Source organism: Streptopelia decaocto (genome assembly GCF_964273445.1).
Source record: "Streptopelia decaocto genome assembly, chromosome: 1".
Classification (NCBI taxonomy): Eukaryota; Metazoa; Chordata; class Aves; order Columbiformes; family Columbidae; genus Streptopelia; species Streptopelia decaocto.
In genome coordinates, this window is record NC_138663.1 from 62371092 (window position 1) to 62396294 (window position 25203).

Genomic DNA, 25203 nt, shown 5'->3' on the forward strand with positions numbered 1-25203 from the left:
CCCAGTCTCAGAAGCAAAGTAGCGATGCACCAGCTTCACTCGTCTGCAGTGCCATCGATGATGCGCTTGAAGGAGAACGGAGAAAATTTGTACCCAGCTCCCACGTAGAACTTGTTCTGGAACTCCACCCTGGGAAGGAGAAGAGAAGGGCATTGGTGTTGCCAACGAGCAGGACCTATGGCCAGCTGAGAGGCTGAAACATGGCACCCACAGGAAAAGGGCAGACACGAGGCAGTGGCCTCTAAGCCAGGAACACAGGCTCCTTCTGGAGCCAGTGGTGATGTCTCAGCCCAGGGAGCGACCCAGCATGCATTCTGCTTTGACTTTCCATCAGTCAGCCTGGAAATGCTCCTTGTGAGGACGGTCGGCAGGACCTTGCCTACCCGCCAAACTGCTTCTAGCAGCTTTGAGAGCTGGAATAACTGCCTGCTGGTTGCACACTCTGGTGGGAGATGGACGCCTCCTTCTCCCTGCACGACGACAAACAACTGCGCCCCAGTTTGCCTGGGCAGCATTTGTGATTTGTGGTGGGATGTTACATCGTGGAAAATGCCACAGCTTGAGTGCTCAGGCAGGATGCCAAGTTATGGTGGTGGTGAGGGGTGATTTGTTACCTTGGTCTTGCTTTACATATTAGCCTGATGGTGCATCCGCACTGCTGTCCTTGCCTGGACTGATGCCTAGTTAAGGCAGACACGAGCTAACTTAAAACTGGTTTGCCACAAAGCCAAAACAACCTGGAGCTCAACCTGGGCCAATGGCACAAGGGCTCACCCAGGTTTTCAGCAGGTTTTCGGAGGCCTCGCTGAACGGTTGCTGCAGGAGGTAGTCCCCAGATGGCTTGTTTGATGGTAACCCTGTGTGGGATACACCACCAGTGGTGTGGCTATGCCTTTAGGCCTCACCATGCAGGTCAAGGTGGCCTTGGCAGCTCTGCATGTTTACCAGGGCAGAGCTGCAGGTTGCCATTTGCCACACGTGCTCACAGGCCCTACAGGCTCAGGAGGACAGGCAGGTTGCTCCATGGAGCAGCTCAGAGATGGAGCAGGGAGCTTTGACCTCCCTTTGGAGGAGTCTCCCTCACTTCATTTGCCTAGGGAGACTGATGTCCTAACACATAGGTACTAGCACAATATGTCTAATGTAAGCTGGCGGTTGTCATCTGTTTCCACAGCCTGACCCCTCCCCAAAGACCTCTTTGGGAAAAGCTCCTAAAGACACACCACCTACCAGTGCAGACGCAAGGCGTGCAGAAAGGCTGAGAGCCCCTCCATGACAAGCAGGATGGCTACTGTCAGCACTGCAAAGGCTGCGAAGATGATGAAGATGATGATGAGGCCTGCCCAGCTGCTGTTGTTTAACCCGTTGTGCATCACCATGCTCCAGAGCACCTCTGACAGTTCTGCAAAGGAAATAAAAGGAAAACAGTGCTGAGCAACAGCTGCGTACAGACAGAGCACAGTCTGGCAGCTCACCCATTTTTCCCAGTTAGATAAGTTGACCTAGGAAAAAATGTACATGACAGTAATCAGGTACGTGATAGTAAAACGTATATGACAGTAATCACGTATGGCCGCTCTGTCCCTTCTTGATGACTGGGGAAGGAAAGTGGATGCAGATTGTTTTCCATGGCTCCTCTTCACAGTGTCAGAAGCTGATGGTGCTGTTTTGCCTTGGCTTTGTACCCCAAGTCCATGCAAGCACACCACCAAGACTGCTGTTACCCTGGCATGATGCAGTTACCAGTTTAATTTGCACCTCTTTAACATGGGAGATAGGCAGTATGTGGAGCCTTCTAGGACTGCCTGCTGCTAAATCCCAGTGAACACGATCAATTCACATAGTCAATACATGTGTAAATTAGGTTACAAGCTCTGCTGTTTGATGTTAAGACCCACAGGAGATATGTAATTCCCATTAGTAAGTTATAATTAAATAAATGATAATTTCTATATAAATTTATATATTATTAATAAATTACATATATTTGTAATTCTCTAAACTGCTACTCTTAGGGTGTCACAGAGAAGCTGTGGTGGAAAAAAGAAAAAAAGAACAATTGGTTGGTCCTGCCCAAGGCAGGCTGTATTAGTGTTCAGGTTGCTTGCATGCTGTGAAAGTTTTTTTTCCCTGCACAGGTGTATATCAATGTTCACAGCACTGGTATATCTCCATCTATAACAATAACATATTCCTAACTTACTACCCCAGTCCTACAGGAGAGATTCAGGACTGAGCAATTTTCCTCTTGTGATACAGGAAAATCAAGGACTTAGCTCAGCTCTTCTCCATCCAGATGCTCCAGCCACCAGTTCAGCCAGGCATTGGTCTTTGAACCATATTCAGATCTAATGACCTGTTACTTTAGGTGACAACAGATGTAAGAGATCCCTTGTAACTACTGCCCTGAGGAAAAACACTCCTGTCAATTCCAGTTTGTAAGGCTGCAAAGGAATACAGTGTTTTTTCCAGGCAGAATTCTGACAGAATACACAAGATGGCCCTTAGCTAAGCTTTTTAGTTGGTTTATTTTATTTAGATACCTGTCCTCCATGTAAAGCTGATGAGCATCAGCTTCCACTCAACACCTACTAGGCTCATTTCTGTGCCAAGAAGTACAGTTCACCCCTGTCAATCCATGGCGTGGCCTGCCTTTTGTTTTCCTATTTTGTGAGCCCAGTTCTTTAGGTCAGGCACAACTCCTAGCCAGAGGCAGTACAGCAATATTAATAAAAAACATTTCAGAAAAATTAGAGTCATTGAAAATCTGAAACATCAGCCTGAGGCAATTTCTAGTATTTGAACATTTGTTTTTATCTTAAATCAAGACAAAAGACATTGAAATGCTGTACTTTTCTCATGGAATGTGAGGTTCCACTAAATGTTGCTGGGAAAAATCCCAGTGAAAATGACAAATTCCAGGAGTTCTTGAACACAAACTTTTTTCTCCTTTGCTGAACCAAATAAAAATAACTGTTTCAAGTCATTTTGACATTCACCTGCACACCCTAAGGTGATAGCAAGTGCCTCTGTAGAAATGAAGCTATGATTCCTATGCTGCCTTTACCTCTATGAACTGGACTACCCATCTGGGCTGCACCTCCCATCATACTACACCCCATAAGGACTATTCCAGAGGGGTGGGAAAGGGGCCCCAGCCAGTAAATGCAGCCAGGAGCTGCCTGCTAGACAGCTGCCAGGGGTCACCGCTGGAAACTGAGGTAGACACTGCAAAATGCTTGGACTGATCTGACCTGAAGCAAAACATTGCAAGACACAAACATCCACAAGGGCAATTTTGATTTCATGGAGAAATTCAAACAATAACCAAACACCAGCAGAGGACGTGACGGGCACGGAGCTGCTGGTGAGGTAAAAAACTGGTGGTAAATCACTCACGTGCATGGGCTAAGCTCAGTGCCCAGAGGCGCAAGTAGGACGCTGTGTTGGAGATGCATCCAAGGCAGTATTCAATGGTATGGATGGCCTGGTGGACAAATATATCTCCAAAATTGAACTGAAACAACATGAAACCGAACACATTTTGTTAGTTCTTGGTTCAGAGTTTTCTGGTTAACAAGGCAACACACCACCAAAGGTTTTTCATAGTCCTCCCTTTTCCTTGGTATGTCCTGAGCAGCACACAGACAGTTCCCAGATAAAAGGACTGCTTTGAAAATTGTCAGTTCTCTATGATTTTCCCAGTTCTCTACAATTCCCATGAAAATAAAATGTTAATGAACCACCTCTTATTCCAGCCTTATGATTTCAAATCTGAAAAAAGATGGAAATCCAGTTGCTACCTGTCTTTGTGATTTCTTGTAGAGGCAGAAATTCTTATATAAATGAGAGTTTTTCAGACTATCTCCCTATTGGCTTATGCATTTTGGGAGATATCACTGAATAAGCATATCTTGTAAGATTCTGAAGATTCCCTGTGTCCAGGAACAGTCAGCCATATCCTCACTCAATATTGTTGGTACTCCCAACTGCTACAAACACTTTGATCACTTTAATTGTGTTGCTGCATACTGTAGAAGGCCTTGACAATACCTGCCAAAAGAAGACTTTTCTCCCTAGCCAACACTACAGGTTGCCAACTTTTCAATGCTCCTTTGCAATTTAAAGAAAGGAAACCTCACTGACTCTTGGGGAAGGCTTGACCTTCTCCAGGTGTAATGTGGAAGTGAAACAACCCCCCGGGGAAAAAAAAAGCTTGACGTTTGTGAAAGCCTGATGTTTGTAAGAACGCCTGCCATCACAAGGTAAAACTAAAGGAAAAATTTAGAGGAATTATGTGAAAATTCAAAGCTTACTCTGCTTGGAAAAACAAACTATTGCAAGACTATGTCTTGGTATCTTGTTAAAAAGAAGGGCTGGCAACTCTGCAAAAGCCTTCTCCTTGACTTTGTGTCTTCTACTATTGTGTCTGTCTGAATAATTTTCTGCCCACATCTTCTTACCTCTTCATCATCATCCCCATGTCCTCCATGGTTACCACTGTTGTCTCCCTGGGAAGCTTTCTTGGAGTGATTGATCTCTGGGACATCTACCTCATTTTCACCTCCAGGGTTTCCTGAGACAGCTTGAGACTGAACCTTTCAGGAACAAAGCGTAACATGTCTTTTATGTCATGCTACAGGTTGACACCAAAATGAATCTGACCATAGCACAGAACTGCATCAACTGCCTCATGATGGGTAACATATGAAGGACCATATAATGAGCATGAGGACAATTTCAACAATAGTCAATCACCACGAACCACAGAAACTGAGTAGTCCTGCCAAATGGCTAATAATACTTAAATATTTTCCATACTAGAGCATTTCCCACTCATTCCAACTACTTTAGAGCTAGTTTCTAGTCTCACAATGCCCTCTTTATACCCACCATGACAAGATCGATCACTTTTGAGAAATGAGAAAACTGAGGCACATTAAAGCTGATGAGCAAAATTAGATGGGTGCAAATCAGAGGAATTAGCACCTAGTGAAAGGGAAATGGAGCCTGAAAGGATCAGGTGACTTAATGAGGGTCACACAGTTCCTGGGATACAGACAGAAATACAATTCAGATCTCTTGATTCATTCCAAATTGACAAAAACCTCATAATAACCCATCTTCTCTCTGTAATTATTCTTTACGGAGCTTTTCTAGAGGCCTGAACAACCTGATATGAGCCTCACTCCAGAAATGACAGCACAGCATAAGAACAGTTGTATATTATATGCCTATTATATGGCATAACCGAATACGGACCTCACAGCTTTTGCCAAGTTTTGTCCTGTCACTCTTTATAGCTTCCAGCAGGTTTCATGGGCAAGGTCTCATGATAACATATTGTTTCCTATTGCAGCAGTAATCATTGTCACACTCACTTTGTCTTTGCTTTACCTGAATGTCAGCATAGAGAGCAGACTTTGTTGCAAACATATAAATCTGGGTAAATGTAAGATGTGATCAGACAGCTAACATATGAAAATTAGGAACAGAAATACAGGGGCATAATAGGAGGTGGGGAAAAGCTGTCAGATGTTACTAGCATAAAAGCAGGAGATGGAGTCAGCTGTGTCAAGTTTTCATCCAAATCCCAGAAGAATGACAAAATAAGAAATTACAGCACAGAGGCAGAGCTGCAAAGGTCTCCCAGGGATCTGGCTTTCAGTTATAGGTCAGAAGTGACTGGGTTGGAAAAGGTCATGCAACACAACCAGCATCTCTTTCTTCAAATGGAAACATCTGTGCTCTATAAAAGGTACTCCAGGCACTAACTCCAACTATAAAGAGAAGTAAATCCTGACAGACAAGTAAAGTCGTGTTAGTGTAATAAAGGAGAGAATTAATGAACAACTGGGAAATTGCAGCTGCCGCAGTTACACGCTAGAGAGCTGGGCAAACCACAGAGCCCATGGGAAGGCAGGCTCCATTAATATGAAGGCAATCACTTAGGGAAGAAAGCATGCAACAGCTTTTAAATCAAGCCTCTCCTACAAGCAGTGTTGATCTCTCCAAGGGAGGAGCATCACGGGTGCCTCATTCCTACAGAGCAGACAAACAGTGGTTAGTGGTGGTTGTGGGCCAGGAACTGAGTCCTTTGCCCTGTTTTGGCTTTACCAACACTTCAGTCTTTCTAAACCTTCTCTGGTTTTGGATACAACACTTGAAAGAGATCAGTGTCAGCCTAACTCCTCTCTCAACAAATAGGGTATGGCCTTGTGAGCAAAGCTCCTGCTTCCTGTTGAGATGGCTCAGCCAAATGTCCATACACATGCTCTCTTTGCATGTGTGATAAAGTACAGTTTGAAATCACTGGAGAAACTCTGAAATCAGAGAAAAGCAGATCTAGATCTCTGCAAACAGTTTTTGGCATCTGTCTCCTCAGCTTTGCCTCTGCTGTACTGAACAGTTCTTGCCTGATCCACATCCCTTACCATGCGCTGTGCTTTCTGGTGGTTGGCTCGGAGGATGAAAGGTTTAATTAGGAGCATCCAGGGAACAGCAATCAGAGCAAATATGACCAAGAAACTCTGCACTTCTTTCTAAAAGACAAAACAAGAAGACCAAAAAGTTACTTCCTTTAGCCAACTACACTTACAGTTAGAAACCTGATTCTATACTTGTGTGTGGTGGTGTTTGTTTTGTTTTGGGTTTGGTTGTTTGGTTGTTTTGTACAACAGATATACTCTCTGTACTGGTTGAGTCTCCTCTGCTTGTAAGGACATGAAAATAAATGTATGCTGCTTAAGGCTCCAGAAAGCACTGCCAGCTAGGGATGGTTGGAGACTCTGAGATGAAAGGCTTTCATGTTGGAAAGGGCTAATTTGCCAAAACCCAATGTTACTGTCTTGAACCTGTATCTCCATTGTTCCAAGTGAATGTCCTAACTGCTGGGTGAGCCAGTCAGTCTGCCTGGCTTGAGTCAAGGTAGAAATGCTACAGTAAGAGCCAAGTCATTCATGTCTTCCCCTGGAAAGCAGGGAATCCAGGAATTGCTCTACATTTGCAATTCCAGAAGGGAACTGAATCCCCATCGTTTAGGTCTGATAACACAATATAAGGTGTTCTTGTTGCAGTCTGCCGCCCCTCTTGCTGTCCTAATGTAACTGTGCTTTAAGAAAAACAAACAAACAAAACACCAAGGTACAACTTTTGCATTTTTCTAAAACTGACACAGATCTCTGATCACCTTATGGTTGGTCTCATACAATCTTTGCATTCAGACTACCCAGATGGGTGGCACAGACAGTTGCTGGTTGGGTAAGGTGACAGAAATATGAGAAAAAAATTACCATCTTGGAAAGGCTTTGGGATGTTATAAAGCAAAACGTGAATCTAGTGAGTTTTTGAAGGCTGGGAAAACTGTGTTTTCCAAAACTCCCCTGCAGCCTTAACGCAGTTACTTGGAACTGCTTGAGGCTCTCTACTAACTCTGAACCACCAGCCGCCCTAAAACCGAGCTCACATTGAAGTGCGACTGTATAGATTGTAGACACAAACATGTGGCTGGAGGCAGTATTTGCTTGCAGATTGTTCATTGATGCTGCTGATGTAAAATCAAGCAAGAAAAACATAATCCATGTTCTGAGCAAATAGATAGACATGACTTTAAAAGATGTTTTCTCTTAGGGGAAATTTTTTAGCCTTTTTTTTTTTAGCTTCTTTTTTTTTTTTAAATGTTTTGTTTTTAAGTCAACTCCCCAAAGGAGATATTTCAGACAAAAAGCTGCCAGAAGATCCTCTAGCTACTTCTGGTTTTTAGCTGAAGAAGCTTCTTTTAGCCAAAGAAGAAACTACCAAGGAAAGGAGAGGCATGCTTTGTCTCTAGCATGCTAGCATCATGCCAAGACTTCAGGATAGCACATCTGCAATACCCGGCTTTGCATCTCTAATCACCCTTCTTCCTTTTTTTTCCCCAAATGTATCTTAAATTGCATTATCATTCTTGTAAAGATGATGCTAAGGATGATGTTTCCTCTGCATCACTGATTGACAGCTTCTCTGTCCTACCTGCCACCACAAATGCCAGAAGAATAAACTTCTCTTATGTGACTGGCACTTGTGATTGAGTTTCTGAGCCTGTTTCCCATATTTATGCCCACCATCCACAACACCCACTGTGAATCCAAAACCAGCTACAGTGGATTTAAGCTGCTTGATCCATACCTGGTGCAGATATAATGGAGCATTTGAAGTGTCACTGTAATTGAACAGAAACATGTTGATGAAGTGGATGAGGATGCTTGGTGCACTCTGGGATGAGTAGACATCAAAATGACACCATTTGAAAATAATCATGAAGACCAGGTAACCAAAAAGAGAGATAATAAAAATCATCTCTGGAATGAACTGAAGGACAATGTTTATGTATTTCTTGAAGTATCTGGAAAGAAACAGGAAAAGCAACTACAATTAATACACTAGGTATTAACTTAAAGTTGGACCCAAGTATGGTAGTACTGTACACTACTTGGAGTTTGCAAAATAATATGAGAAATATACAAATATCACTAGCCAAGAAAGAATTCTGTAATTGCAGTCTTTAGCAATGAAAGCCATTATGTAAATACAAAAGTTTTGTCATCCCGACTCTCTTCAGGTTTTTGTACGTGAGCCACCAGTATCTCAGCACCTCAAAAAATTACTACATTGAAATAAAAGCCAATTTTCAGAAATGGCTGATTTACAAAGTTATGCATTACATGCTAAGGAAGGTCAGAATCAGTTCTGTAGGGGCAGTTCTCCTCTCTGTCATCTGCAAACACTTTCTGTACTGTCACTACACTCCTTCCAGATTTGAAGAGTCTCTCAAGGCAGTAGTTTCAGCCTCTCCACTCTAACACCATTTCTGATTTTGTGTTGCAAAATACAGAGGGAGAGTTATAGAGACGCACACCCACAGATCCTGACCAAAGGCCCACTAATCAGGTGAAATACACACACAGAAACTGTGCAAGATTTCTGTGTGCTTTGGATTAGTGCAGAAGAGTTTGTCTTTCAAGACAAAAGTTATCAATAGTGGGAGGTGCTATATATTTTTAATTTAGTGTACTTCAGCATTTCTGCAGAATCAAGAACATAAGAGAGAAAAAGAAAAAGAAGGCTTATCCAAGAGAATATCTGCAATGCAATGGGTATCAATCTGGTATTCAGACTCAGCACTCTGTACCAACAGTGGTGTGAACCAGTCAGTGGTTCACACCAGTCAGTGGTGTGAACCAGGCATTTCTACTCGCCTTGGAGAAAAGGCGAAGTTCACGTAATCGGTCCAAGATACGAGGATTTTTCTGAATGAAGGACACTAGAGATGAGGACTTGTGTGCTGCAGCAATGGGCTTGGCAAAACATACTTACATGTGGTTGAAGAGACTGAGTATCACCCCAAAAATCATGTGCACAATCCCTATGACAACTGACATCTTCATTTTGTAGGAGTTCAGGAAAGTCAGCTTGTTTGATGCAATGTTCCAGATCTTTGAGGAAAGAAGCAGAGACAGAAGAAGAAGGTTTTCATGCGTGTGCTCAATAACAGATTTGTGGAAGTTGTTGCTTTGATGCCATCAAATTACTTCTACTGGTTCTAGTAAGAACATAACAAGTAACAGAAATATAGATGTTCCTTATAATACTTTTCACTCTGCCAAGCTTCTCATCTATAAGGTATAAAGTATTGCTCTCATTTAACAGAGGAAACAACAGGAACTTAAAATGATGCACTGACTTTTCTTCAGTCCTCCAGAACTGATGCAAAGGATGGCAGCAAAACCTAGACATTTGCAGTGTCATTCCTTGCCCCCAGGCTGAGTCATCTCCTTTAGCACAGGTGGAAAGACATGGGAAAATCCCTTGTGCCGACACAGAAATTTGTTCCACCTTCATCAGAGAAGTACCAAGGGCAGAGCATATTAAAACTTTTTGTTTGAACAAAAATCCAGCTCACTCCAGCTCTTTGGTCATGGAGATCAGATCATCTCCTGCCTCTCTGCAGTAGCTTTTCGGTTGTGTTAAGACAGTAACCATATACTTCTTCTCAGTCCTGCCCTTTTTATGCTACAGAGCTCCAGGGTTCCTTCTCTTTTCATCTAAAACTTCCTAGATCCCAAAGTCTTCTGACCCCAAAGATGGTAAGTAGATACATTTTTCAGATATTAAGTATAGTATCTGCACAGAAAGAAGGGAAAATGAGATTATTTGGAAGGCAAAACATTAGCTTATGTGACTTTGTTCAAGATTCTTTGCCTCTTCTATGGCTATGGAAGAGCTTGCCTAGCCTTCTCGGTTCAAGGGGACTTTTTCTTCCAAGATATACCTCAGCCATCCTGCCAGGACTTGCAAAATGCAAAGAGCCTTCCACCCTTCTGGGCAGCTGACATAGATAATTTCCACAGAGAGAGTCACAAGGGGGCTGGTGCTTTCCAGCCCACCCCTTCCCTGCCAGCACTGGTTCAGCTAATTCCTCCCTCCCAGCCAGGGGCCCCAGACCCTGGAGCAAGCAGCAGCCAGGGTGGAAGAGAGGCTAGCCTGGGTTAGTCTAAATTTAGGATAGTTTGGGGCAATGTACAGAAAATTAATCTTCCTCTGTCGTGACTTCTTGAGCTGCACTGCCTATGTCCTGGGCAGAGCATTAGAGGCTGGTTTGTGAAAAACTTCCTACGAGGTCAACCTCTCTGCAAACCAGGGGAAGCCACTTTTTATTTGTGTGAGAAACTGAAATTACAGTGCATCCAGCAGAACAAAGGTTATTTGGCTGATATGAAGACTGAAATAGGAAAGTTTGATGTTACCAACTGCATTTCAATACGTGATAAAGAGAGAACAACGACAAGAAAAGGGAAATAGGACACAGAAGAAAATGTAAGTAAGGAAACTTGAGTCCAGCAGCCTGGTGACAGAGCAGAGGCTGCACCACAAGACCACTCTCCAGTGAAATCAGTTCCTTCCTGCTTACCATTTTGCTGCTGCCTGTGCAAAACTGTCAGCAATGTATATCTGTGATTGCTAAAGAAAAGCATCACAACTACTATCTAAAGAACAGGCAAAGAGCAAGAAGATAGCACGGCTTCAGGAGAGAGAGCAGGGAACTCCTGGTGTACCTGATAGACAGAAACAGGACTGAAATACAAATTATCTTAGAGCAATTTAATTTAATTACCGGATCTATTCCAAATGGATATGGATTTCCAGAGTAGACTCCGGGGACTGCCGGATCCAACTGCAGCACCGTATTGTCATGAAGTACGTCATTACTAAAAGAGAAAAAGGAATTGACCTTAGCAGCTTAATCTCATGGCATAAACTTACAGTATATTTACGTGACACGTGCTGAGGGCTACCCCATGATATCTGTCACCAGCTCCAGTCTTTCTGTGAACTGTTATCCTCTGTGTGTGTGTGTGTGTGTGTGTGTGTGGGCACGTGTGTGTATAAATGGGTCCTACACAATGGCACTGAATAATTCTCTATGCATCAGTCCCAGACACCTGCAGATTTTTATGCACATCAGATCCTGAACAAATAGGCGTGTTCCTGGGGACTCTGCATTTCCATTTCAATAGTGAGTTTGTCTGTGTGTGTCAGACAAAACCTCTGATTCATTCATGACTGCATCCACAGCAGGGAGTTCTTCCATTCCCCACACAGGCAGTTGCTGTGCCTTTCTTTCAAAGCCTACATGCTCCATTCAGTGTGTTTTCAGTTCTTTCCTACATTTAGCTACTTACTTCCAAGTGCTATTTTTAAACATGGGGTTGATACGCCATGAAGAGCCAAAGATGTTGAATGATTTGGAGAAGCAGTCATTGTAGATGAAGCCAGTGTACATGGAGAATATGCCCATGAGCAGGATCAGGTAGCGCCCGCTGAAAAAGGTGTTCCAGATCTGCAGGGAGAGAAGCCAGTGTCAGTGATCAACGTACCTGCAGTCCCACCAAATGGTGGGCATCAGCCAACAGGAGACATGATTGTATCAATCTATGTATATACCATTATTCATAGGAAACTCCAGGTCCCTTGGGCCCACAGATGTCTCTGTGTAGGAGCAGGCAGAATTACTTGCCAAATCTCTGCCTCATGAGCATCTTCGAAGCAACTGCACTCAGCCTTTGGGAGGCTGGATGCCCCTTTTATCCAATGGGGATGATGAGCCTTTTCCTATGCTCATGGGGTGCACCAGCTCCCTGGTACTCACCTCATTAGCGCTTTTCTGGGCCAGAAGGTTTTTCTCGTTAATGACCATCCAGAGGGCAAAGCCCAGCATGATGGCGCCGTGGCCACAATCCCCAAACATCACCGCAAACAAGAAGGGGAATGTAATGATAGTGTATGGAGCTGCAGGAAGGAAAGGACAAGAAGCTGAGTTCTTCCTAAACAAAAAGGTGTCAGCAGAGCAGCAGTCCACCCCATCAGACCATTCTTCACAGCTGCTACCCTTAAAGGCCTCCACAATCCCTCCCCTACTCACCTGAGAGTCAGATATAGTGCAGAACTGGCTTTATCACCAGAAATATTTTCTAATTGTACGACCTGCATCTTTCTTGCAATTTTAGCCTTCATTTCATGTCTCACCATAATGAACAGCATGTGTAGACAATTGCATTCTGTTTTGCAACAGAAAAATGTGCTTGAAGTTTGTTATCATGTTTCTCAGCCTCAACAATCTGAGTTCATGCAATCCTTTCCCATGGGCCCCCATTTTTAGGTTTCTGTTCATTTCTCAGTGGTCTCTTTGAGATTTGCTACCATTGTTTCACACTTTTCTCAGGTAGTTCAGGCCTTTTTTTTGCCTCAGCACTATAAACTCAACTTATATTTGCCTTATGAGCTTAGGTCTTTCCTCAGAGCTGCCACCTCACCATTTGTTCCCATCCCGTGTTTGCGTAGTTCATTATTCCTGTCACAATTAATCATTGAAGACCAACAGCTGAATTCTTTGCCTGAGAAAAGCCATGCCTATCTATCAAACAATATCAATTTTACCAGAAGAAAATATGATTCAGATTTCTAAATCAGCAATGAGCACATATTTTAGGATAGTGATGGAGCTCAAAGGCTTTACTTTGGCTCTAGCAAGCCAGGTGCAGGTAGTTGAGTGTTTCTCACCTGGGTTCATCTCTCTGTAGTTGCCCACACCGTATGCATCCACGATGTTCTGAAATCCAGCCGTGAACTTGTTGGTCCTGTTGAAGGTGGGTGGTGCCATCTTGGTGTGTACAGCAGTCAGGATAGGGGTCATAGAAGAGCCACTGCGCTCCTGCAAACCCAGTGACAAGGACTGACACAATCAGGGTGGATAGCAGAGAAGAATCAGTCCCAAAGCACCATGGTCTGTGTCCACACATACACAGGCAGCAACTTGAAAGCTGGGCTCAAGAGTTTTGTATCTCAAGCCTTTTTCTAATATCCAGATTTTTCCATCTTCTGTGTGTCCTACTTTTCAGTGAGATAGGGTTAATTTTCTTTATAGTAGCTGACAGAGTGCTGTGGTTTGGAGTTAGTATGAGAGTAATGTTGACAATACACTGATGTTTTAGCTGTTGCTATGCAGTCAAGGATTTTTTGGCTCCTCATACTGCCCCACCGATGAGTAGGATCAGAGTGCACAAAAGGTTGCAAGGAGACACAACCAGGATAGCTGACCCAACCTGACCAAAGGGTTATTCCATACTGTATGGGATCATACCCAGTGTAAAAGCTGGAGGAAGAAGAAAGGGGAAGATGGCTGACATGATGGCATTCTTCCCAAGTCACCATTAGGTGTGATGGAGCCCAGCTTTCCTGGAGATGGCTGAACACCTGCCAGCCCATGGGAAGTGGTGAATTAATTCCTTGTTTTGTTTTGCTTGTGTTTGTGGCTTTTGCTTTACCTATTAAACTGTCTTTATCTCAACTCATGAGTTTTCTCACTTTTTCCTTTCTGATTTTCTCCCCTAACCCACCAGAAGAGAGTGAGTGAGTAGCTGTGTGGTGCTCAGTTGCCAGCTGGGGTTAAACCATGACACTGTGCTATTGATTTGTTCAGGAAAAGCTGCCAGCACTGCTGACTCCTGTGGGTCGATCACAAACCTGCTAAGATTTAATGCTGACCTTAAACTCCTCGAGGCCAAGTGATCATGTGACAACCTCAACTTTAATTAAAATAGAAAAGGGAGCGCAGCATTATGGTAACAGACAGAAATCTGAACATATGCTCAACACATAAACAATTCAGTTTGGGTGAGAGCTTCAAGGACTCAAAATGTTTGTTCTTACCATTCCCTGATGGAGAGCTTTTTTAATCCGGCCAGTATCAGCCACTGGGAACCAGATCTCTGCGATGACGCATTGCTGGGTGACATCAATGTTACAGCAATTCAGCATGTGGTAGATGGCCTTCATTTTCTTCACCTTGATCCTCCAGGACCACAAGCTCGCTGCTGCCTCATGCAGCAGTCGCTGGCGGTGGGACTCAGTTTGGGTTATCACCTGTAAGCACAGCACAGGCAGCACTAGAGATAGGAAGAGATAGGTGGCATGGTCTATTCAGCAGTTACTTGGCAGGTGGAATAGTGTTGCAGAAAGGGAGCGATTCATATAAATGTGTGGGCAGTCCTGGAGGGCAGTGTGTGCAGGTCTGGACACAGCAACATGTGACACCAGGTACACGATGCTGTTCACTAAGGACTCTGCCTGCATGGCCCTGAGCCACTGTAACTGTAGAGGAGACCATCAGAAGTGACTCCGCTGTGGGATTGTCTCATTACCCAGTAGCCTACAGACTGGTCACATCTCACCATGTGCCCCAAACCTGCCATCTCCTGTAGGCATCTCCATGCCACAAACTTGGGGTACATCACATCCATGAGTGTGCCTGTCCTACTGGAGCTACAGCTCATGGCCCTGGTGGGACCTCCATGCATCCTGTAGTCATCACAGTGCTGCTACATAAGAGATGGAGATACGTTGGGAAGATAACCTGTGTGGCCTACAAGTGCTGAGGAAGCCTAGCTGCCCACGATGCTCAGGACTGAAAGGCAGTTTGGGAGCAGACTTGCATGCAGGCTTGGCAGTCACAGGCATCCACAGAGGGGGTGACAGCAGGATGTCAACTGCAAGATGGGCCACCTCAGGCAAACAGGGTATCTGTTCCTTCCTTCCTTGGGACATGCTGACTGTCATGTATGACAATACAAAGGCGACAGGCAGGAGTCCCTCCAAAAGGTGTGCTCATACAGCATATGGATATACAAGCTACCAAGCACCCATAGCAATTGAAATCATAAATTTCAACCATGTGTTAAATGCTGGGGTAAAGAGGTTAGAGACTTGCTCTTCTATAACAGCAGTCTTGGCTTTCCAGTGCTAGTGTGACAAGCACAATTTCCTTGGTAAAGTGAATCTAATTTAAATACAAAGAATATTTAGAGTCCTCTCTGAGCCTAGTATAGTTGAACTACACTTGTGATTGAACAACTTTGCAAACTGCCAATGGAAACCATGCTGTAAGAGCTAGATGAAACCATTTTGGACAATGTGCAATTTGCTTACAATACTTGCAGCCTGCTGATGACCTTAGATCCCACCCTGTTCCCTCATATCATAAGGTCTAAACCTCCAACCTCTGCACAGCCAACAGCAGCAAGTAGTTTTTGAGCCCCTCACGTGGAAGGCTGTCCCTCAGCAGCTCCTGTGGGGTGTAAATGAGCAGAGCAGAACACAGCCACTGGCCTCCACAACTGGTGGAGGGACAACTCCTGGGCTGGTGGCTTCATCCCCAGCCAGCTCTGCACAACCAGGTCTCAAGCTTGGGATCTGGCCACGGCCACAGGGTTTCAGACAGGACAAACACCTGGGCAGGTCCCACTTGCAGGGTTCAGGTCTCAGTAAAGCCACTGGCACTTACTGTGTTTAAATCCTCGATCCTCGTGTTGACTCCATCAAGCATTTCTCGGCGCTCAGTGGCAGACTCTGGACAGGGATAGACTGTGGTACGAAATCTGGTCTCAGTAAGAGAAAAGTGAGAAATACCATTTATTTGACTGAGTTTTTCTTCCTCTGGACTCTTCCCAGATGAAAGGCAGGGAAACAAGCCTTTATTCTTTACCCGGTAGTATACACTTGTTACATATTACAAAAGTGTGCCTGGTCTCCCAGAAAGGTCCACAAAGGCACATTTATTAATATCTCTTAATGAGAAAAAGGATCCCTTCACCCGTTCTAGCTAAAAAAAACCCACAGCACTACAAGGTATGTCACATTGTACAATGGTCAGCACTAATATGCAGGCACCTCCCTTATGCCCACAAGCCGCTCGAATTGCTAAGAGTCACCAAAAAAAAATCACAACTCACCACCACCCTGGCAAAGGCATCACCGATAGCACGGTAGCCAACAGATGGCCCTCTTGCACTGAGGCTGGAAAAATACCACGTCCCTGTCCCTGCACTACCCTCTCGCAGGCACTGGGGGAGGGCATCGGCTAAGCTACTGCTGCACAGCAAACAGCCTTGGTGCTGCAGGCTGTGTAAGTAAATAACCCTGTAAGGGGAGGGGGGTGGAAAGCCCCAAAACCCACGAAAATCACCCATGAGTGTATTTCCAGGATAAAACAAAAGGAGGATGACCACACAGCCAGCTCTTGCTGGCTTCTGGTCCATCTGTTCGGCTAGACATCTTGGGAGTGAGGGAAGGATGAAACACCTGAGAGTGTTATCTGTTATGTCCACTTAGATGTGGCCATGCCAGTATAAATGCTTTTATAAACTTACCCCCAAGGCTGTATTTGTGAGGTCCAACTGGTTTGTTCAGTGTGGTGTAATAAGGACTAATGTGGGATTCTAATATGTAAGTGAAGGTCTTATGTCCATGCAGGTGTTGTACAATGCTTTGTCTATAGCACGCAATGACCTTCTCCATCACGGCTGTCAGTTCATACTAGTTTAAAGCTGTTTACACTAGCACAGCACACCGCAGTGTTGTAAAGCCACTATATGAACCCAATACCACCCGTTAGAAATAAATTAGTTGCATGTCTCACTGAAAAGTGCAAAGCTACCTGTCCTGCCTGCAAAACAGGTCTCAGAGTATACTTCAGGCATGAAGAGCAGGCACAAGGAGTTCCCAGTGGGACCTTGCAGGTCACAAGGTGCAATGCTGCAAGGCTCTGCACCTACAAGCTTTGACTGAGCTGAGGTGCTGCAGCAACTAAAATCAGCAGAGATCTCTCCATTTTTTTCCTACTGGGTTTGTTCAGTACTGTCTAGCGCTTGTGCCAGCCCTGCCACTTCAAGGGCATTGTAAATGTCATCCTCCAATATTGCCCCAATAGGTCTGCAGAAAGAGATCACTCCTCTTTATGGAATGGAGATTTTCTGCCCACCTAAGGCAACAAGATTCTACCATCCTGCCATGGAGTTATGCTGAGTTAGGGTTGCGGAAGAGCTGCCTTTCTGCACGTGAGACGAATTAAAAGAAGATGTAACAGGGTCATAGGGGCCTATCCCTGTTGAGGAGACAAAAACATGCATGCTCTGTATACAGATAAGCATCATGTCCTGGCTTTGTCTGAGCACAGAATATATCACCACCTGCTCTCCAAAATCAGTTCCAGCACACACACAAGTGAGGACAGTTGCAAATTGAAAAAAACACAGAGTGGTTTCCTAGCGATCAGCCCAGAGCTGTGTGTAATGACAGCACGTGCTCTTCAGCTAAACTTCCCTTTCCAGAATTGAATCTCTCCTCGCTCAACACCTGATATTCATTTCCAAAGGTTATTCACCCTACCTAATTATTTCCATCTTCTTATTCTTCACAACTCTTAGTTCATCTTTAATAAGGATTTTTAATCAAACTTGAAAGCTTATTCCTCCATGCTGTACAGTTCCCCTGTTTCCAATAACGTTATTGCAGCAGTGTTGCTTTGATCTTTTAACAGCCATTTTGCATACTGAGTATCAGCTTTGCCCTCATGGCACAGACATCTCTGAAAGCTCCAGGAGAATTCAGCAGGGAATCCTTATATTGATAAACCCAGTTTAGTATTCACATTAGCACTGAGGCAGCCACAAGAAAAGGAGGAAAAGAAAAATTCTTACATTTTCCTCCTTCCTGCTCCCTCTACACCTTTCACTAATAAATTTGTGCACGGACTTAATGCTCATGAAATTGGCAGACTAATGTTACCAATTAGAGTCAAGCTGGGACTACAAGCGTAACCCGAGGCACACTGCTCTGCAAACAAATCTTAGCCTGCCTTGCAGGAGACTGGCTTATACCAGTCACATGATTTTTTGCAGGATATTTACTTGTCGTGAATGATGACTTAGTGCTAAGCCGAAATGTCCTGCTGGGGCTGGAATGACACTGCCATCTGCTTTTAGGTATAGTTAACCCTGCCTTGAAGATGGACCAGGCCAAGATTTGAGAAAGAGGAAGAAAAGACAGAAAGGATGATTTTAATGTAGCCTGATTAGCTGGCAACAAACAAAAAACAGTGCACTAGCACTGCGAAGGACATCCTGTAAATTTATCTTAGGTAAGTATGTTTTACTTCAGTTACAAAGGCTGAGAGAAACCAGTCTAAGTTCTTTTCTATGAACCTGCCACCACATCCATGCCACTAGCTCATTGCACATCCTGGCACACCTGCTCACACTTCCAGTGCTGCCTGGCCCCATGCTCCAAGCTGCACCCCACTGCAGAAGGTCGTGCCTCTAGTTTGGATGATTCTGGGTTCAATAATGAAAATGCTGACAGGCATCACATTGCCTGTTCTTTTACTCCCACCCCACAAAAAACATACTGGGCTTTTGACTGCAGGGAATTTACAGTGCTGCAGGGGAAAAAGAAACAACTCCAAAATGAAGTGCCTGCAGCACTCTGGGCAAGCCCAGCCAATTCAAAATGTATGGCTTGGCAACTTGCAAGGCCATCGACACAGGGGAAAATGCAATGGGAAGCATTCACCAGCAGCAACTGCTCATGAGTGCAGAGGAAAAGGCTACTGAACAGGCAAAGGAAATGGGAAATAAGCAGGAAAGAGGAAACAAGCAGAAAATTGGAAATAAGCAGGAAATCGTAATCCAGAGAGGCTCACTGAAAGCTTGGAGACCTCTGGCAGCAGCAGTCTGATCCTGCGCAGATGGCAAAACTCCCTCCATCTCTGAGGTTCAGGGTCAGAAATCGGGGGCTGAGAGCTGGGACTCTTCCCTCCAGCTGTCCATGCTCTCCGGACTGCTTCATAGAGAGAGATGCCCACCTCAGCAGGGCTGAATTGCTCTCATGATGAGCACTGCCCTCCACTGCCTCTAGAAGGCATCTTGGAGGACCCCATTTCTAATGCAGGAATTGCTGACAAGTCCCCAGGGGTCTGTCACTTCATGGGACCCAAGTCACTTCTCCCAGCTGGATGAATGGTCTTCCTGCTTTTATTCTGATTAAAAGCAGGATGTAAGGAAAGACCTGCCCTGAGTGCACATGTCAGGTAGGAGCAATTGCTCACCCCCTCCCTGTGACCTTCTGCACCCTGCAGGCACTTGGCTGGCCTCGCTTGGCCTCCGGGTTGTACCTGAAATGGATTCAGTGACAGCAGACAGATCCCCTCATCAAATCTGATTTACACTGCAACAAAGCCCATCAGTCATCAGCGTTATGAAAGAGTAACAAAATATTCAACCTGAATTATCTTTTCAAGATGCTTAGCAGGGTGGAAACAAGTCAGGCTGCATGAAGCTTTCATTTCTCTTCTGGGCTCTGTCTCTGATTACAGATATTGCCCAAAGGCCTTGGGAAAGGTTTGAATAAACTACAACATCAACTTTTTTATGTAGAAATGGAGGAAGTCTTGAGAGCAGGTCGGGTATTACCACATTCCCAGTGCCTACTTTAGGGCCCCTGATTTTCAGGGGAAGGATGCTGAATACTTCTTAAAAAAACATCCCCTTTAAAATGTCCCAAGTTAAAAACATGGCAACTGAAGCTCCCAAGATTTCTGAGTCACTTTGGAAAATTTAGGATCTCAATTTCCAAGTGCCAAGGTGATGGACATCTTTCATTATTATTAGGAGCAGCAGAGCTGAGGAGCGGAAGGGAGCTCCATGGCAGAGCTGACAGCTGGAGAGCTTGAGATCTGATCTCTAGCTCCAAACTCAGCCAGCCTGGGCTGACAGGTAAACATTTCTATAGATGGCTGGTTTGCCCAGCAGCCTGCCTTACCCTTCACAAATCTTCTTGATTTTTTGTTTCAGCTGCTCTCCTTGATAGAAGATAATGAACATGTTCTTCTTCACCTCTTCTCTCTGCAATGCAGTTCAAGCAGAATTTAACACACTTAGAGCAAAGCATCAGGTGCAGAAAATGTAGGGGTTTTTTTTATCAGTGTCTCCACTGGATTGTATTTTTCCCCCAGTCCCAGTTTTTCAGCAGCAATGTTTTCCCTAGATGCTGCTTCAGGGACCAGGTGCAGGCAGCAGAACTGGCTTATGGGGGAAAGAGCAACATGGAGCAGAGAAGTCAGGGACAGAGGTTCTGCTGGGGCACAGGGTTCACCCCAGAGGCACTAAGGGAAATCAACACTCCATGGCGTGCCAAGGGTGAGGACAGCCACAGCCCACCTCCCCGGTGGTCCCTGTAACACAGCCACCCTGCTGGGGCTCACATGCACCTAGACCAAGCAGGAAAAAGAAGCCACCTCAATAACAGGCAAAAGGGGAAAGCAACGTCCCAAAACCTTCTCCCATCCTCAAACTTCTCCACCTTTCTTCTACAGGCTGCCTTCAGACACCCAGCTTTGGTGAAGCAGCCATTGACGCAGCATAGCCAGGGCACCAATTCGGTTTCTGCAGGTCACAAACATGCACAAGGAGAAGGGTGAAACAAAAACACATGTGTACTTACTGTCACAGGGTCCTCCAGGGGGGTGTCAATTTCAGTGTATCTCAAGTAAATGTTTCCCCTGCAGGCTCGCCACAGCAAACGCTCAAAGAGTAACATCCGTTCCCTTTTTATTACCCCTGCTGTGAATCTGAGCAGAGTTAAAAGATAAATAAATGACAAGCCCATTCCAACTCTTTTAGGACCTGTAACACACAGGGCTCTGCTGCTGCTGTAGGCACTCATAGGGAAGACCTCCTTGCTCAAGCTTCAATCTACTGACTTCATCCTGTTGTTCTTTCTTTAAAACACTGTAAGTCCTCCACAGATCAACAGAAGAAAAGGAGAAGAGACAATTCTGGCTAGAAATGGAGGAACAGAGAGATGCTTAAAGTCACACAAAAGCAGGCAGCAGTTTTTTAGTGGTGGTTCATCTTTACTCCCTCCTATTTTTCTTTCCCCAGGAAGCACCAGATTGCACCTTTGAAGGGCACCACAACATGCTGCTAAACCCACCAAAGAAAGCCCTCTGCAGGCATATGCTTTGCTAATACCAGAATTGAACTGGACTTTAGAAATACCACCATAAGCAGCTAAAACCACCAGTCTGGGAGAACACCATCAGTGAGTTTAACCACCCAGAGCTGATGTAAACACAAGGGAAAGCCATTTGAGTCTATACTGGCTGCTGAATTACCATCAGCATTATGCTCAGCAGTGTTTCTGTTCCCCTAACTCTCAACTTTAGTGCCACTTTCTATTGCAAACAAAGTCCAGTGGAAGCAAATCCCATGGCATTTCGCTGTGCTTAGACAGCCATCCCTAAGGAGCCGGCTGGTAGCCAGCTGCCTGAGTCCAGAAACCACCAGAAAGATGTCGTAAGATAACAATTTCCAGTCAATACCTACTAAAAGCTCACTGGAATTGGTGGACTGGAAGTAAAAGTCCATTTGCCCCACTGACCCATAACCTGACCACAGTTTTGATGAGAACTTCAGAGGACAGTCGCGCTTTCACCTTCACTAAACAACTACGCTGAACAGGCTGGCAAAAAACCTCTGCTAAGAAGCTGAAGGAAGTGTAGTAGTGTTACAGAGAGGCAGGGCAGATGGGAAGCCTGGCTACACTGAGGGCTGTCACCAATACACACCCCAGCTTGGCAGCTGCAGGGGCAGGAGTGCTTCTCAGCTCCAGCAGTCCAGAGGTGTCTTCACTGAAGAAATCATCTGGCAGATTTGTTTCTGCCTGGAAAACATTCATTTTAAAAACTGTTCAGCATTGCCAGTTTGAAAACTATTTTCACATTTTTCTCCTGACCTTTTTTTTCCCCCAAAGGTAGCTTTCCACAGAGATTTAGGTGAAAGAGGGGGAAAAAAAGGTAAACCATATCTTGTCTACTGAAGAGCATAAAACCCATTTTCAAAGAGAGCTGGGAACCGGGTTCTTGAGTCCCATGGACTCATGGAACAATGCAGGCTCCAAAGAGACTGAAGTGCTTCTGCAAACGTATCTTACTGACTTGTGGTAAAAGACTGCTGGGTTTTGATTAAAAATCAATAACAGCAACACATACTGAAGGAAAATGTCAGTATTCTTAGGAACCTTCCATATCTCTATTGGGAGAGTAAAGAGGCCTCTCACCTCAAAGAAGTCCTGGGTTTTCTTCAGAAGATGTTTGAGTTCCATCAGTTCAAGGAAGTTCTGCTTCAGCATTTGCTGGTTATGATTGGTTTCCAACAGCTCAGCTCCAAGTTTCTCCAGCACTGCCTGTTTAGGGTCCAAGCATATCCAGGAAAACTCTGAAGCAGATCAATGGCCCTTTACCAAGCTGATACCAAATTTAAAAAAATAGATGATTGTTTTTTTTTTTCAAGGGGGAAATAAAGAAATATCCAATGTGTGCATTCATTAACACTGAGTCCATTAACACATCAATGCTGACACCTCATTTTCCCATTGCCACAGTCCCTACTGGGTGTTTTGCCCTCTTCTAGCATTAGAAACTGAATTCAACTGACCTAAGTCCAGGCAGGTGAGTGAGTGCCTGGTGTGGGTGCCTCAGCCTGTCTTAGCACTTCTGTGGTTCCTCATGGGACATCTCAAGCCCCAGGTGGACTGGCTGTCAGCCTATTGACCACAGAAGGAGCCTACAACAAGGCCGTCAGCTTAGTTTCATTAGCCATAAGCCAAAAATTAGGTGAGGATGTGGACTCAGGAGCACACCAAGGAATCACCTCGCACACGAATCTGAAGCCCTTGGAGAGCACAATTTTCCTTTCTAGTCACCTACCTGTGCAGCATTTAAAAGTGACCCAGTCTGTAAATCTGATTTCCAAAAGCAAGGCACAAATATTTGTGTCAGGCCACAACATTACTGTATCACAACCATACTCCCACCAGGACAGAAAGCCCTGGGATTTTTCTGCAGTGTAGTCAGTTCTAACATCAGCTCTCCTGTTTAATCACCAAAAACCTTGTTATTCTCACCTACAGGATGGCGAGAAGGGGGTTTTGTGGGAGCTATGTGTTGGATCAGAGCTTTCACAGGGGATGTTAAAAAGACGGGGCTCCTTTAGGAACATGCAACAAGACCAGCCTTAACCTAACTGCCGACACAGCAACCTGGGGAGCACCTTCCAGGCAGGGAGAGCTGTGCCAGCCTCAGTCACTGGGTCCTTCTTTGCTGCGGAGGGCTGTATTGAGCATGGTACCCAGTGGACATCCCCTTCCCTCTCTCCTTGTCCTGCTCCAAATTCTGTACCTCCAAATCAATCATTTCCCGAGGCAGGGGCGTCTCTGGGTACTTTTCTAGTTCGACTATCTCAACGTTGCCTTCCACCTCATTTTCCAGAAAACCTGCAAGGAAAGGACACAGACATCTTTATACAGGGTCATCCCTGAAGCATCATCCCCTGTCAGGACATCTGACAAGGGGCAGTGATATACAAGTGCCATCATCCCAGTGCATATAAACAGCCATCAAGAACTGAGTGTTTAGCACCCTCCTTTCTCCGTGAGGGTGCTGTTTCTCCCAAACTTGTCGTAGCCGCTCCCACCCCCATGCCCTGGACAGCCCTCCGGCCTGCAGCCAGGATGGCACCTCCTTGCTTGAGGCAGCAAGCAAGGCATGCAGCAAGCTCAGGCTTCACTTCTCCACTCAAGCCATGGCAGGTGCTGTTACAGTGGCTCTGGTGGGCACTGGTGTCATGGTGGGGTGAGTGCAGAGCTCACAGGACACACGTCCATGGGACACAAGGTGCCACGGGCTCCGCTGCTTGGGTTTTAAGGCTTTGTCCCCAGGCTGAAGTCTTTGGCCACAGGAAGCGTATGCCAAGCATTAGTGCATGGGGGTTACAGTCAGGTTATCCGGATTAGCCTCCTGCCCAGCCCCAGATTTATCCTGTGATTTCATATAAGCTAATTCTCCTCCTTTCAGTTCAGTTAACCATTTTCAAAACAGGAGCAGCAATTTATTGCCCATATGGGGCAAAGCAGTCATTAGCTGACACATGCAAAAACATTTCCAGGGGCTCAGATGAAAACATCACCATTTTGCCACTAATTCTGCTCCACAGTGTGAGAGCACTTAACAAAGAAATAAATCCCATGCCACTAGTTGGCAGGAAGCCGATTGCATTTGATAGGCATTTACTTACGCAGGATCCTCTCCAAGGATTCGCACCTTCTCACTTCTTTCACAAACTTTCTCTGGAAGCTGCTCACATTCGCATTCAGCTAAAAACAGGAGGGAAAACAAGCCTGAGGCTGGAGGCTGTATGCTGCTGTGCTCAGTTTTAACATCAGCAGAGACTGAACGCCTTTGGTGCAGATGGCCAACACTGCTGCATCTTACAGACTCCTAGAGGCAGGACAATACCATATGTTTCCTTAGGACCAAGGATATTGTGGCCTTACCAGGCTTATTTCCACCCAGCTTTCCTGTGGCAGCAGGAGTCAGTCATAGATGGACTCTCATGGAGAGACTCCACTTTCTCGGGGTTGGAGGGAATCGTCCTAAGGTTGTGCATAGAGTGTGCAGAGCACTGGAAAGGGACTCAGGAGCAGGCTGGGTCTCAGCATGGTGACTGGCTTTCAGATCAGCTTTGGGGAAGTCTCACTCTCTCTACGGGCTTTTTGACCACCCTGCAGGTGGACCTTCCCCACATACTTTGCAGGAAGGACAAGCACAACCCAGGGCACACCTCCCACAGCTCAATGTGCTGGCTGGGCCCTACTCACATCTCTGAACTGGACCAGACCCAGCTCCCCAAGCTCAGCCACGCAGCAGTAGGCAGCCTCCACTTGCAGGAAGAGCTGCATCAGTCTCATCTCCTCGCTCCGGAAGACCGAGGACAT

The 25203-nt window shown here is 45.2% G+C and overlaps 1 protein-coding gene across 1 annotated transcript; it reads right to left on the reverse strand.

The window, feature by feature from the left end:
- Positions 1–25203, reverse strand: ATP6V0A4 (ATPase H+ transporting V0 subunit a4; the record flags this gene model as incomplete). The annotated part of the gene is made up of 20 exons (XM_082061986.1): positions 1–129; positions 1231–1402; positions 3400–3517; positions 4464–4598; positions 6435–6542; positions 8167–8383; positions 9355–9473; positions 11153–11246; positions 11721–11878; positions 12188–12327; positions 13099–13249; positions 14248–14460; positions 15878–15971; positions 20191–20273; positions 20872–20998; positions 21998–22092; positions 22489–22614; positions 23609–23703; positions 24504–24582; positions 25087–25203. The coding sequence occupies 20 exons, from the start codon at positions 25201–25203 to the stop codon at positions 36–38; spliced, it is 2535 nt and encodes an 844-aa protein (XP_081918112.1). The 3' UTR covers positions 1–35.